Source organism: Humulus lupulus, chromosome 3, assembly GCF_963169125.1.
Source record: "Humulus lupulus chromosome 3, drHumLupu1.1, whole genome shotgun sequence".
Lineage (NCBI taxonomy): Eukaryota > Viridiplantae > Streptophyta > Magnoliopsida > Rosales > Cannabaceae > Humulus > Humulus lupulus.
Genome location: NC_084795.1, coordinates 39,898,175 through 39,909,777, shown reverse-complemented (window position 1 = coordinate 39,909,777; position 11,603 = coordinate 39,898,175). Strand labels below are relative to the sequence as shown.

At 36.1% G+C, this 11,603-nt stretch overlaps 2 protein-coding genes across 2 annotated transcripts; both read right to left on the bottom strand.

Moving 5' to 3' along the window:
- Positions 1-996: 996 nt before the first annotated feature.
- On the bottom strand, positions 997-2,031 carry LOC133823977 (uncharacterized mitochondrial protein AtMg00810-like). The gene has a single exon (XM_062256838.1). The coding sequence runs from the start codon at positions 2,029-2,031 to the stop codon at positions 997-999; it is 1,035 nt and encodes a 344-aa protein (XP_062112822.1).
- Positions 2,032-10,204: 8,173 nt separating this feature from the next.
- LOC133823976 (mitogen-activated protein kinase kinase kinase 20-like) lies at positions 10,205-10,978 on the bottom strand. Its single transcript, XM_062256837.1, has one exon. It carries the CDS (start codon positions 10,976-10,978, stop codon positions 10,205-10,207), a length of 774 nt encoding a protein of 257 aa, XP_062112821.1.
- Positions 10,979-11,603: the final 625 nt, after the last annotated feature.

Here is an 11,603-nt window from a genome sequence, read left to right as displayed (position 1 = left end):
TTAAATAAAATTATATAATATTCTTATTATTACCTTTTGGATTATAATGTTATTTTGATTATGATTATAAAATATGTTATTTTCCTTAATCATTCCAGTATTTATTATTAATTTTTTAAGATAAAATAATCATTGTATCACCTATTTATGTAAATATGTAATAGTCATTCAATTGAATCGACTTACCAAACTCAGTAGTTAATGAGTTGAATGATGTATGACAATTAGGATAATGGGGATAGAAAGTGTGTTTGGAAAAGAGTAAGTGAAACTAGCCATTTTCCTTCTATTTACCTCTGTTATGGTAGAGTTAAAAAGTTTTGAAACATTACTGCATCAATGCTGTGTTTTTCAATTATTGTAATATGGAGAATTATTAGAGTTTTTTTTTATTTATTTTACAAAACTAGCAATTAAATTCTAAAGTTCTATCATACCTCTCATATCTCTCACTGCATAGAGGGTGAGCATTAATGCGAAAAGAAAAGGTGTGAAAAAATCTGTATTGATCGAAAGAGAAGTAATTACAAAAGAGAAAACATAGGCTATATAAATAGCCGAACAAGATAAGCAAAAAAGAAATTAGTTAACTAGCCTAACTATCTATAACAGATATAATTGAAGAAAGGCTAACAAAAAGATCCTATCAAGCTAATGTGTTACAAGGGTGAAAACTAAATAATACACATATAATTCTAATACCCCCCCTCAAGATGGACAGTGTATGTCATGAACGGTCATCTTGCTGATGTGGGAATTGAGAGAGGTAACGGAGAGAGCCTTAGTAAAAGCGTCTGCCAGTTGGAGGGAACTACGAACAAGAATGAGGCGTATAGAACCAGCCTTGATCTTGTCCCGAATAAAGTGGCAGTCAAGCTCACTATGCTTGGTTCTCTCATGGAATGTAGGATTATTGGTTATGTGGATAGCTAAAAGATTATCACAATAAATAAAGGAAGGTGTGGATGAATGAATGTGGAGGTCAGCTAAGAGGTACTACAACCACGTGAGTTCACTTGCGGTGGCAGCTAGAGCACGATATTCTACTTCAGCAGAACTTTTGGAGATTGTAGGTTGCTTCTTGGTGCGCCAAGACACCAAAAAATCTCCTAAAAACACGCAAAAACCTGTAGTTGAACACCTTGTAAGAGAGCAAGAAGCCCAGTCTGAGTCGGAGAATGCTCGGAGGTGAGGAGAAGAAGTAGGAGAATAGAGTAAGCCTTGTCCAGGGCTGCCTTTCAGAAATCGTAACAAGTGGTGGACTGCTTGTAGATGAGTGGTACGAGGAGCATACATGATTTGGCTTAATGTATGAACCAAATAGGTGATATCTGGTCTAGAAAGCGTCAAGTATAGCAAACGTCCAATGAGTCGTCGATACTGAGAGGGATCTGCTAAAGGTTCGCCTTGTACTTTGTCGAGCTTTAGTTTAGGATCCATAGGCGTTTTAGCAGGTTTGCTGCCTAGATACCGTGTCTCTTCAAGTAGAGTGATGGTGTACTGTCTTTGTGAGAGGAACAAACCATGTTTGGAGCGAGCAATTTCGAAACCAAGGAAGTACTTGAGTGTACCGAGAGCCTTAAGTTTGAAATGAGCATGAAGTGAGTCCTGAAGTTGATGGAGTATCTTAAGATTTGGTCCGGCTACGATGATGTCGTCTACATAGACAAGTAGAGCAATGAAGTGTTGATCTTGTCCCCGTGTGAAGAGAGTGTAATCTGCTTGTGATTGTTTAAAGCCAGCGGAGAGTAGAGCATCTGATAGTTTTGTGTACCATTGGCGAGAGGATTGTTTGAGGCCATAGATTGACTTGTTGAGTTTGCAAACTAGAGGTGGACCTGCACAAGGAAAGTGAGAAACAGTAAGGCCTCTGGGAAGGGACATATAGACTTCTTCATTTAAATCACCATTAAGGAAGTCGTTGTTAATATCAATTTGAAGAGTATGCCACTGTTTTACAGTAGAGATGGCAAGGAGAAACTTTAGTGTCACCATCTTGGCAACATGCGAGAAAGTGTCGAAATAGTCCATGCCTTCTTGTTGTGAGTATCCTTGTGCGACTAGTCTTGCTTTATATCGTTCAATGGAGCCATCATTGTGAAGTTTAAGCTTGTAGACCCATCGACAACCAATTGCATGTTAATTAGGTGGAAGAGGCATAATGGTCCATGTATTATTGTTTTGTAGTGCCTGTAGTTCGTCATTCATAGCCTTGATCCAAGGCTCATGTGCAATGGCCTGTTTATATGTCTGAGCTTCATTTTGGGAAGAAACTGCACAAATAAAAGTTTTATGAGCAAGTGATAACTTAGAAAAGGACATGTAATTATGGATAGGATAGAGAAGAGAAGAGTTAGTATGAGTATATGAGTGACATTCAAAGTCACGTAGGTATGCAGGTGGTCTTGAGGGCCTGCTTGAATGCCTTAGTAGAGGCTGAGATGGGGTTGAGGTTTCAGCAGTAGCATCAAGTGAAGAATCATTGACAGAAGGAGAAACATTAGGAGATGAGTTAGTTGTGGAAGGATTTGGTGAGTCAATATCCTGCATAAAATTGTCAGTAGAAATAGGACTAGTTTCATCATGATAATAATCAATAATAGGAGTAGTAGTGACTTCAGTAGAAGGTAATACTATATTAGAGAAAGGATCAGTAAGAGAATTTAAGGAATTAAGTTTTTGAAAAGGAAAGATATGTTCATGAAAAATAACATTTCTAGAAATAAAGAAAGTTTTGGTATTTAAATCATAAAGTTTATATCCTTTTATACCATGGGCGTATCCCATAAGAACACAAGTCCTAGCCCGAGAATCGAACTTGGTGCGATGTGCAGTTAGTGTAGATGCAAAAGCCAAACATCCAAAAGATCTAAAGTGGTCATAATCAGGAGGTATGTTATAGAGAATCTCGTAAGGTGTTTTTTTTTTAGATTAGGCATGGGGATACGGTTAATGATATAAGTTGCTATGGATACACAGTCTGACCAAAACTTGATGGGAATGTTAACTTGAAAATAGAGAGACCGAGCAACATTAAACAAATGTTGATGCTTTCGTTCAACCACTGCATTTTGTTTAGGTGTTTCGACGGAAGTAAATTGATGTAAAATTCCCTTTTGAGTGAAAAGATCTGTGAAAGCAAGCTCAGGGGCATTATCAGATCAAAATTTCTTAAGAACACAGTTAAACTGAGTTTTGATAAGAGAAAGAAATTGTGGTACAATAAGTAGAGCATCAGATTTTTGTATTAAAAAGTATAGCCAAGTAAATCTAGAGCAGTCATCAACAAGAGTAAAAAAATATCTATGATTGGTATGGGAAGATATGTGGTGAGGTCCCCATATATCACAGTGCACAAGATCAAAAGGGTGATCAGAAAAACGATTATTACTAGAAAATGGAAATTTCTTAAGTTTTGCCTTTGGATAGATAAAGCAAGGAAATTTTTTGTGCAATTCAGAAACATTACAATGCAAAACAGATCTAAGTAAACCCAATCTTTTATTAGAAAGATGGCCTAGCCTAGAATGCCAAATTTATGCAGAAATAGAAAATACATGACAAGGAGAATATGAATTGGATGTGGAAAAAGATTTGTCCAGAATGTATAATCCATTGCTGGCTTTACCCGTGCCAATCATCCTCTTGGTGGGCATCTCCTGTATATAGAAAGAATTAGAATTGAAGCTAAGGGAAATAGAACCTTGAATGGTCAAGCAACTAACTGATATAATGTTGTATTTAAAAGAAGGAACATAAAGCACTTCAGTGAGAACTAAATCTTGATTAATAGCAATAGATCCACTGTGATGAACAAGCAAAGAATCACTGTTAGGCAGTATTAGTTTAGTAGGACATATAGGATTTAGGAATTGAAAAGCATTTACATTAGAACAAATATGTCTTGTAGCTCCTATGTCTACAATCCAAGAATCAATCACAGGTATGAATGAATTGGTAGATAATACAATTTCTAGATTACCTATAGAAGATCTTGGTTCTGTAGAAGTCATACCAGGTGCTTGCGTAGCAAAAATGTTGAGTAATTGTTGATATTGAGTGGCTGTAAGTTGAGGCAAGAATGTTGTAGTGTTGAATTGGTTTGCTGGTGCGTCTTTGGGATTGATTTGTGCTTGCTCAGGTCTTGCATTATTGTTGACATCCTCAGAGGCATTGAACTGATTTACTGAGCTTCTTTGGACGATCTTTGCTTGTAACCAGGAGGATACCCGTGCAACTTGAACATTTTTCAATGGTGTGTCCAAGTGTATTACAATGGGTACAAAAGGGTCTATTTCTTCTTTGAGGGTATGATTTTGATGCTGTTGAATCAGATCTTTGAGTGGAGGATCTATTACTTTGAAGAGCAAAGGCCATGGAAGAGGTAGGGTCTGCTGTAATATTACTTCTCTGATTCTCCTCTTGGGTAATCAAATGAAAAGTCCTGCTGAGATCAGGTAAGGGATCCATGAGCAAGATGTTCCCTCGGACTTGGAAGTAAGAATCCTTGAGTCCCATTAGAAAATGTACTCCATATGATAATGTTCGTGTAACTTATTAACTCCTCCACAGGTACAGTTATTGCAGGTACAATTTGGTCTGTAGTTAGAGAGCTCTTCCCAAATGGTACGAAGCTTTGTATAGTAGATACTCACGGTTTGAGTTTCTTGTTTAAGGTTCATCAATTCCTTTCGAAGGTTGAAGATGTGTGGTCCATTGCTTCTTTGAAATCTAACTTGAAGATCCTTCCAAATTTATGCTGCAGAGTCATCGTATAAGATGCTTGCTGAGATTTCCTTTGAAACCGAGTTCAGAATCCAAGAGATTACAATGTTGTTGTTGTGACACCAAGCATTGTATAAAGAAGTATCCGTAAGTGACGGCCTTGAAATCGAACCATCAAGAAATCCAATTTTGTTCTTGACTGAAATAGACAACTTCATTGCCCTGCTCCAAGAAGCGTAATTATCATGACCTATAAGAACTTGTGAAACAAGAATGTTTCCGGCATTGTCGGAGTGATGGAGATAATATAGATCTGATGGATCCTTAAGGTGGGTTCTTGTGTTAGAAGATATTGGAATATGTTGAGTTGATGTCGGAGGAATTGGGGATTCATCAATGGCTGATGTATCACGATTATCTGGCGAAGATGTGGATTGACCAGTAGTAGACATTTTTGAATTTAGAGGATTCGAAGGAATAGAGAATAGAACACTCCAAGAGAAAAACGTCAGAGCTTGATCGAGAACAACACTGTTTGCCGGAGAAGGGAGCACGGTCAATAGGGAGGATTGCCGGAGAGGTCACCGAAGAAGATGAGGGATCGAAGGGAAGGCTTAACCTTCGGTCTCTGATACCATAGTGTGAAAAGAAAAGGAATGAAAAAATCTGTATTGATCGAAAGAGAAGTAATTACAAAAGAGAAAACATAGGCTATATAAATAGCTGAACAAGATAAGCAAAACAGAAATTAGTTAACTAGCCTAACTATCTATAACAGATATAACTGAAGAAAGGCTAACAAAAAGATCCTATCAAGCTAATGTTTTACAAGGGTGAAAACTAAATAATATACATATAATTCTAATAAGCATCTCCAATGGAGTGCTATAAAAGTGGTGTATAGTCATTTTTTAGCATATCTTCATAAAATTGAACTCCAATGACAGTCTAAAATATATGCCAAATTTAGCCCACAATAAATATCACATTTTTTTTAATTACTTCTTTGCCAATCATTAAGACAAATTATTAATTTTTTTAATTTTTAAATTATCTTTTAATAAAAAAATTATTTATTTTTGTATATTTTCATCAAAACATTAATAATTATATTGATTTTTTTAGCTAGTTTTCAACTTGTGCATTGGAGTACAAATGTAAAAAGTGAGTCAAATATATATCATTGACACATATTTTGAGTCAAATTTGACACTAACTATACACATCCATTGGAAATGGTCTTACATGTGTAAATAGTAGTTTCATTTACCACTATCATCCCCACTATTTTTTGTGCCATCCTTGTTGTATTTATTATTTGATTTACAATGGATGGTTTGAGTTAAATTCATTCATAAAAGAATCATTCAAAATCATTATAATTATAGGGGAATTCTCCTATAGAGGCTTCACTTTAAGCCCTATCGGCGAGACTCTTCACTGTTCTTGACTTGTGAATAGTTTTTTGCACGAATTTTTTTTTATGACCGTCTATATTGTAGTTATTTGGAGCATTCCGCAAATTTTCAGAAAATTATGAATAGTTTATAGTACCGAAAACTAGGTTCAAATATTTTGTTTTCCACGCGCATAAAAAAAATTAGTCACGCGGGTAACATGTTTGAACATAGTTTTCGGTACTGTAAACTATTCAGAATTTTCTAAAAATCGCGTCGATGCTCTAAATAACTACAATATACACAATCATAAAAAAAATTGCGCCGAAAATTGTTTACGTGTCGAGAACACTAAGAGCCCCACCGGTAGGGTTTAAAGTGAAGCCCCTATAGGAGAATTGTAATATAATTATATTCTTAATAGAAATTATTATGTATGTATATTTAAACAAGTACTAGTACTCAAATAAACTATAAGATATTAGATTCAAATATGAGATATTAAACATCTTTATCATCTCGTAAAAAATTATTACTCCAATAGAATTGAAACAAACAGGAATTCTTAATGAGGGTATCTCTCCATTCCGATTCTATAACATGTGGACTACCCATCCTCAGTTCAGGGGTATTGTTTTGACAAACTGGAACAAGGCTTTGAGAACTGAGGGGCGTGGTTTGTATCAGATTTCTTGGAAACTCCTTCGACTTAAGCATGAGTTGAAGAAGTTTAATTGGAGGATTATTGGAGATGTGGCCAGGAAGTATGAGGACAGTAAAGCTGATTATCAAAAGACTAAAATTAATATTTTCAATGACCCTCAGAATCAAAGTCTTTGCTCAGCTGAAAGAACCTCCTTTTTGAGGTTTAAAAGACAAGAGAAAATTTATGGTAGTTTTCTTAGACAAAAAAGTAAGATTGAATGGCTCCAATTTGGTGATGAAAATTCCTCCTATTTTCATGCTTATATGAAACAAAGGAAGAAAGCCAACAAAATAGATTCATATGTAATAGCAGATGGCCGAGTTGAGGATAACTATCCAAAGGTGGTTAGTCATTTCGTTGATCATTTTAAAGTTGTTCTGGGTTGTCCCAATAAAGCTACTGGATGTATTGGCCTTGCCATAACTGAGCTGGGTCCGAGTTTGAGCTTTGAAGACCAGCTGAAGTTAATTAAACCGTTTTCAAGCCATGAAGTTAAGGAAGCTTTATTCAGTATTAGCTCCATTAAGAGTCCTGGCCCTGATGGTTTTAGGGCTGGGTTCTTTAAAAGCTTATGGAAAGACATAGGGAAGGAGGTGTCTAAGGCAATACTAGAATTCTTTGATACTGGTCATATCCCTAAATCTCTGAATAATACTATCCTTACCCTCATTCCTGAGGTTGATTAGCCGACTACTGCAGCTGAGTATAGACCGATTGCCTGCTGTACCACCATCTACAAATGCATCTCAAAAATGCTCTGTCACAGGCTGATTGATATTCTTCCTAATTTGATCAACCAGAACCAAGCTTTTATTAAGGACAGGTCTCTTGCTCATAATGTTCTTATTCTTCAAGATCTCATTAAGGGTTACAAAAGGAAACATAGTTCACCCCGATGTCTGATGAAGATTGATTTGAGCAAAGCCTATGATTCCATAGATTGGAATTTCTTGGAGAACTTGCTGAAAGCCTTAAGATTTCCTGGTCGTTTTATCAGATGAGTCATGATCTGTATGAGAGGTTCCTCTTACTGTCTAATGATGAATGGTCGGCTTCAAGGTAGTTTTCAAGGTGGTAAAGGTCTTCGTCAAGGTGACCCCATTTCACCTTTGCTGTTTGCAATAGTTATGGAGCACCTTACCCGATCTCTTTTTCAAGCTGCTAAGGAAAAAGGTTTCAAGTTTCATCCTTTATGCAAAAGCTTGAATATAATTAGTCTTTGTTTTGCTGATGACCTTCTTATTGTTTGCAAAGCTAATATCAGCTCTATTCAGATTATTCAACAAACATTAGATGATTTCTCCTCTGCTTCAGGGCTGCTTATCAATGAAAATAAGTCTAGAATTTATTTTGGTGGTGTTTCGGTTTCAGATAAAAGTGTTCTGCTGAAGCTTACTCAGCTGGCCGAAGGGGAGTTTCCTTTGATCTATCTTTGTATGCCTTTGAGATCAACAAAATGGAAAGCAATGGATTGTGATTTAATCCTTAAGAAAATTAGACAGAGATTATTTGTTTGGGCCAGTAGGAATCTCTCCTATGCAGGGCGTGTCCAGCTGATTCAAACTGTTCTGTTGGGCATTAGGAACTACTGGATGAGTATATTTCTCTTACCTCAGTGTATCATTAAAGAGATTGACCACCTCTGTAGAATGTTTTTATGGGGAGGAAAAGGTACCAGGAGCAAGTTTCATCTTACCTCTTGGGAGCAAGTTTGTTGCCCAAAAAGTCATGGTGGTTTAGGTTTCAAGGAGGGGCCTCTTTGGAATAGAGTACTGCTTGCTAAATTCATCTGGGCAATCTCCTCTAAACAGGACTTTCTATGGGTTAAGTGGGTTAATTGTATTTACTTGAAGGGGACTCATATTTGGGATTATAGTTTGCACCAAGATTCAAGTTGGTATTGGAAAAAACTGATCAAGATAAGCAAATCATTGTCTATTTCTCTACTGGACTCAGTTACAGTTCAGGGAAAGTCTTGCACCACTGTCACATGTCTCTTCCTTCTCTGGTGTGCCCGATCTGTGAGGTTGAAGATGAAAGTCATTCCCATGTTTCTTTGAGTGTGTCTTTTCTAAGAGAGTGGTTCAGTTTGTTTTTGAGTGGTTGTGTGGTCTCTGTTGGCCCTCAAATTTATTAACTGGTGTAATTGGCTGTTTGCAGACAGGAAAAGCTTTAGGGACTGGATCATTGTAGCTGCTCTTGCTGCTTCTATTTATCACATCTGGTATACCCGAAATAGGTGTTATTTTGACAGCAGCTGCTTCACATTTTGTTCTGTTGTTAATATGATTAAAACCTCTTTAATAGCTAGAATTCTTGGTCTTAAACTTAGATCCAAGAATTTGTCTTCCAGAGCTAATCTCATGATTCAGTTTATTGTTAGCTTGTAATTGAGGGGGAGCTTTAGCTCTGGCCTGTTGTTGTACTTGTCTGTTTGATCAATAAAATTTTCCTTTTCTTGATAAAAAATAAAAATAACGGCAATGCAAGGCCTCACATGGTAAAATTCACATCCTCATCCTTATTCTTAAGACCTAGACTGAAGTGATGCTATGAGAATTTGAACTCTCATTAGATGCATTTTTATACCAAATTATATTTCCGTTATATTATATTATTGGCTAAATTTTGATATTTATTAATTCACTTTTCCTTATCATATTTACAATTTTAAAATGAATTTATAAATCAGGTGCGGTTTCTATTACTTTTAAATCCATACTAATAGATTCTGTCCAAATTAATGGTTTAATGTCATGAAGGTTAAAAATCCATACTACTACTAATAATAATAATATAGTTGATGACCAACCGAAGGTTAAAAATATTTGAGAATTAAGGCATGTTTTTTCTGCATATATATATATGACTTCTCATCAGGGGTGTTCTAATTAAGATTCATCAAATAATAAATTATAATAATTACATATGCCTATATATGCAGAAAGTATCTTATTCATTAAGTTGATATAGATAGATATAAAAGAGATATAGATTAAGAGTAAGACTGCATGGTAATTAATTAAACATAAAACATTACGCGCATGAGCAGAGCAGTAAAGAATAAGCACACAAACACACATATATGTATATAAATATAGATGGAATTATTTTATATATAATGAATTGGCAAATATAAACATAAATTATCGATCTGAATAAAATTAATTACATGTAAAAGTTCTGAATGAATGAAGAATTAATATAATCAAATAAAGTGTAGGTATGCTATATCTTTGTCTGTTGTGTTTGGGGATATATGCATAAGTGGCAGCAGAAACCACTTGATATTCTTCTTCTTCTTCATTCACCAAGAGCAATAGCAAGAGCAAGAGCAAGAGGAATAATCATGAAGTGGCGAGCACCAGCAAACTACTCAAGGTCTTGGGGTTTCACTGCAGACTCCATACATAGCAAAGGGATGAGACAAGAGCATCTGAGCAGAGGGTCTCTCATTGGGGTTCCTGGTAAAGCACTTGTCTAAGAAATCTCTAGCAGTGGGCGTAAGGTATTGTGGCAGAGGCGGCGTTTCTGTACCAATCTTGAGCAACAGCTCCTCTTTCTGCAGCCTCTCATCCCATGGCAGATTTCCAGTCAACATTTGAAGAACCACACAGCCCAGAGACCAAATATCAGAGGCTTGCTCTTGAATATTTTCCAACACCGACTCTGGAGACAGATACATTGAAGTGCCTCTCACTCTAAGCATTGACTTATTATTATTATGACCATTACTATCACCAGTCTTGGCCTTCTTGGCTAGACCCAAATCACCAATCTTGGCCATGAAACCATCAACTCCATAAGGATTATCATCATCACAATGCACCAGTAAAATGTTGTCCGGCTTCAGGTCGCAGTGGACATATCCCTTTCCATGGATGAACTCAAGCCCTCGAAGAATGGAGCGAGTGTGTGGTCTTGCTTGCGACTCACGCATCCCTACAGACACGGACACAGATGCAGACACAGTAGCAATGGTGCTTCTCTTGATCAAACTACTCAGTGATCCGCCGAAGGCATACTCAAGGAAGACATTGAGAATGGGTTCGTCGTCGTCGTCGTCGTCGTCGGGGAGGGTATAATCATGGGCGTAGCACTTGATGATGTGAGGACTGGAGCCCAGAGAGTCATAGACCACCTTTTCCATCGACAGCTCGTCGGAACAGCAAGTCTTTGCAGATTTTACGGCCAAAAGAAGAGGGCAGTGTCTGAATCGTGCTGTCCAACCAGTTTCAACCGGGAGAATGGCTACAAAAACAGACCCGAAGCCTCCTTCTCCCAGTAACTTACCGCGCCACCATCCACTGCCATAACTATATATACTTCTTTCTAACTTACACTCACCAATTTCATCAACACCATCTTCTTCTTCTCGTCCTCTCTTCTTCCTCATCTTCAATATTGATTATTGATTGATTTATTTTTCTTTTTCTTTTTTAATTATGTAAAGCCCTATACCATATATATAGTCAAATATATAGATTATAATTTGTTTTTTTATTTCTAAATATTCTCGATTTTAAAAATTGAATATCAATTTAGATTTTCAAAATTTTATTTTATTTTATGGAATATATAATGTCAAACCTAAAACAAATTATAGATATATATGTTTTTTTTATTTCCTAAAAATTCGGTAAAAAAATATTCAAATATCAGTAAAATAGACATTGTTATTCTAGAATATTCTATAATAATATAATATTAATAGGTTAGTTTTTATCATAAAATATAAAAAATTATCAAAGCATAAACTAAAATCCGGAATATAT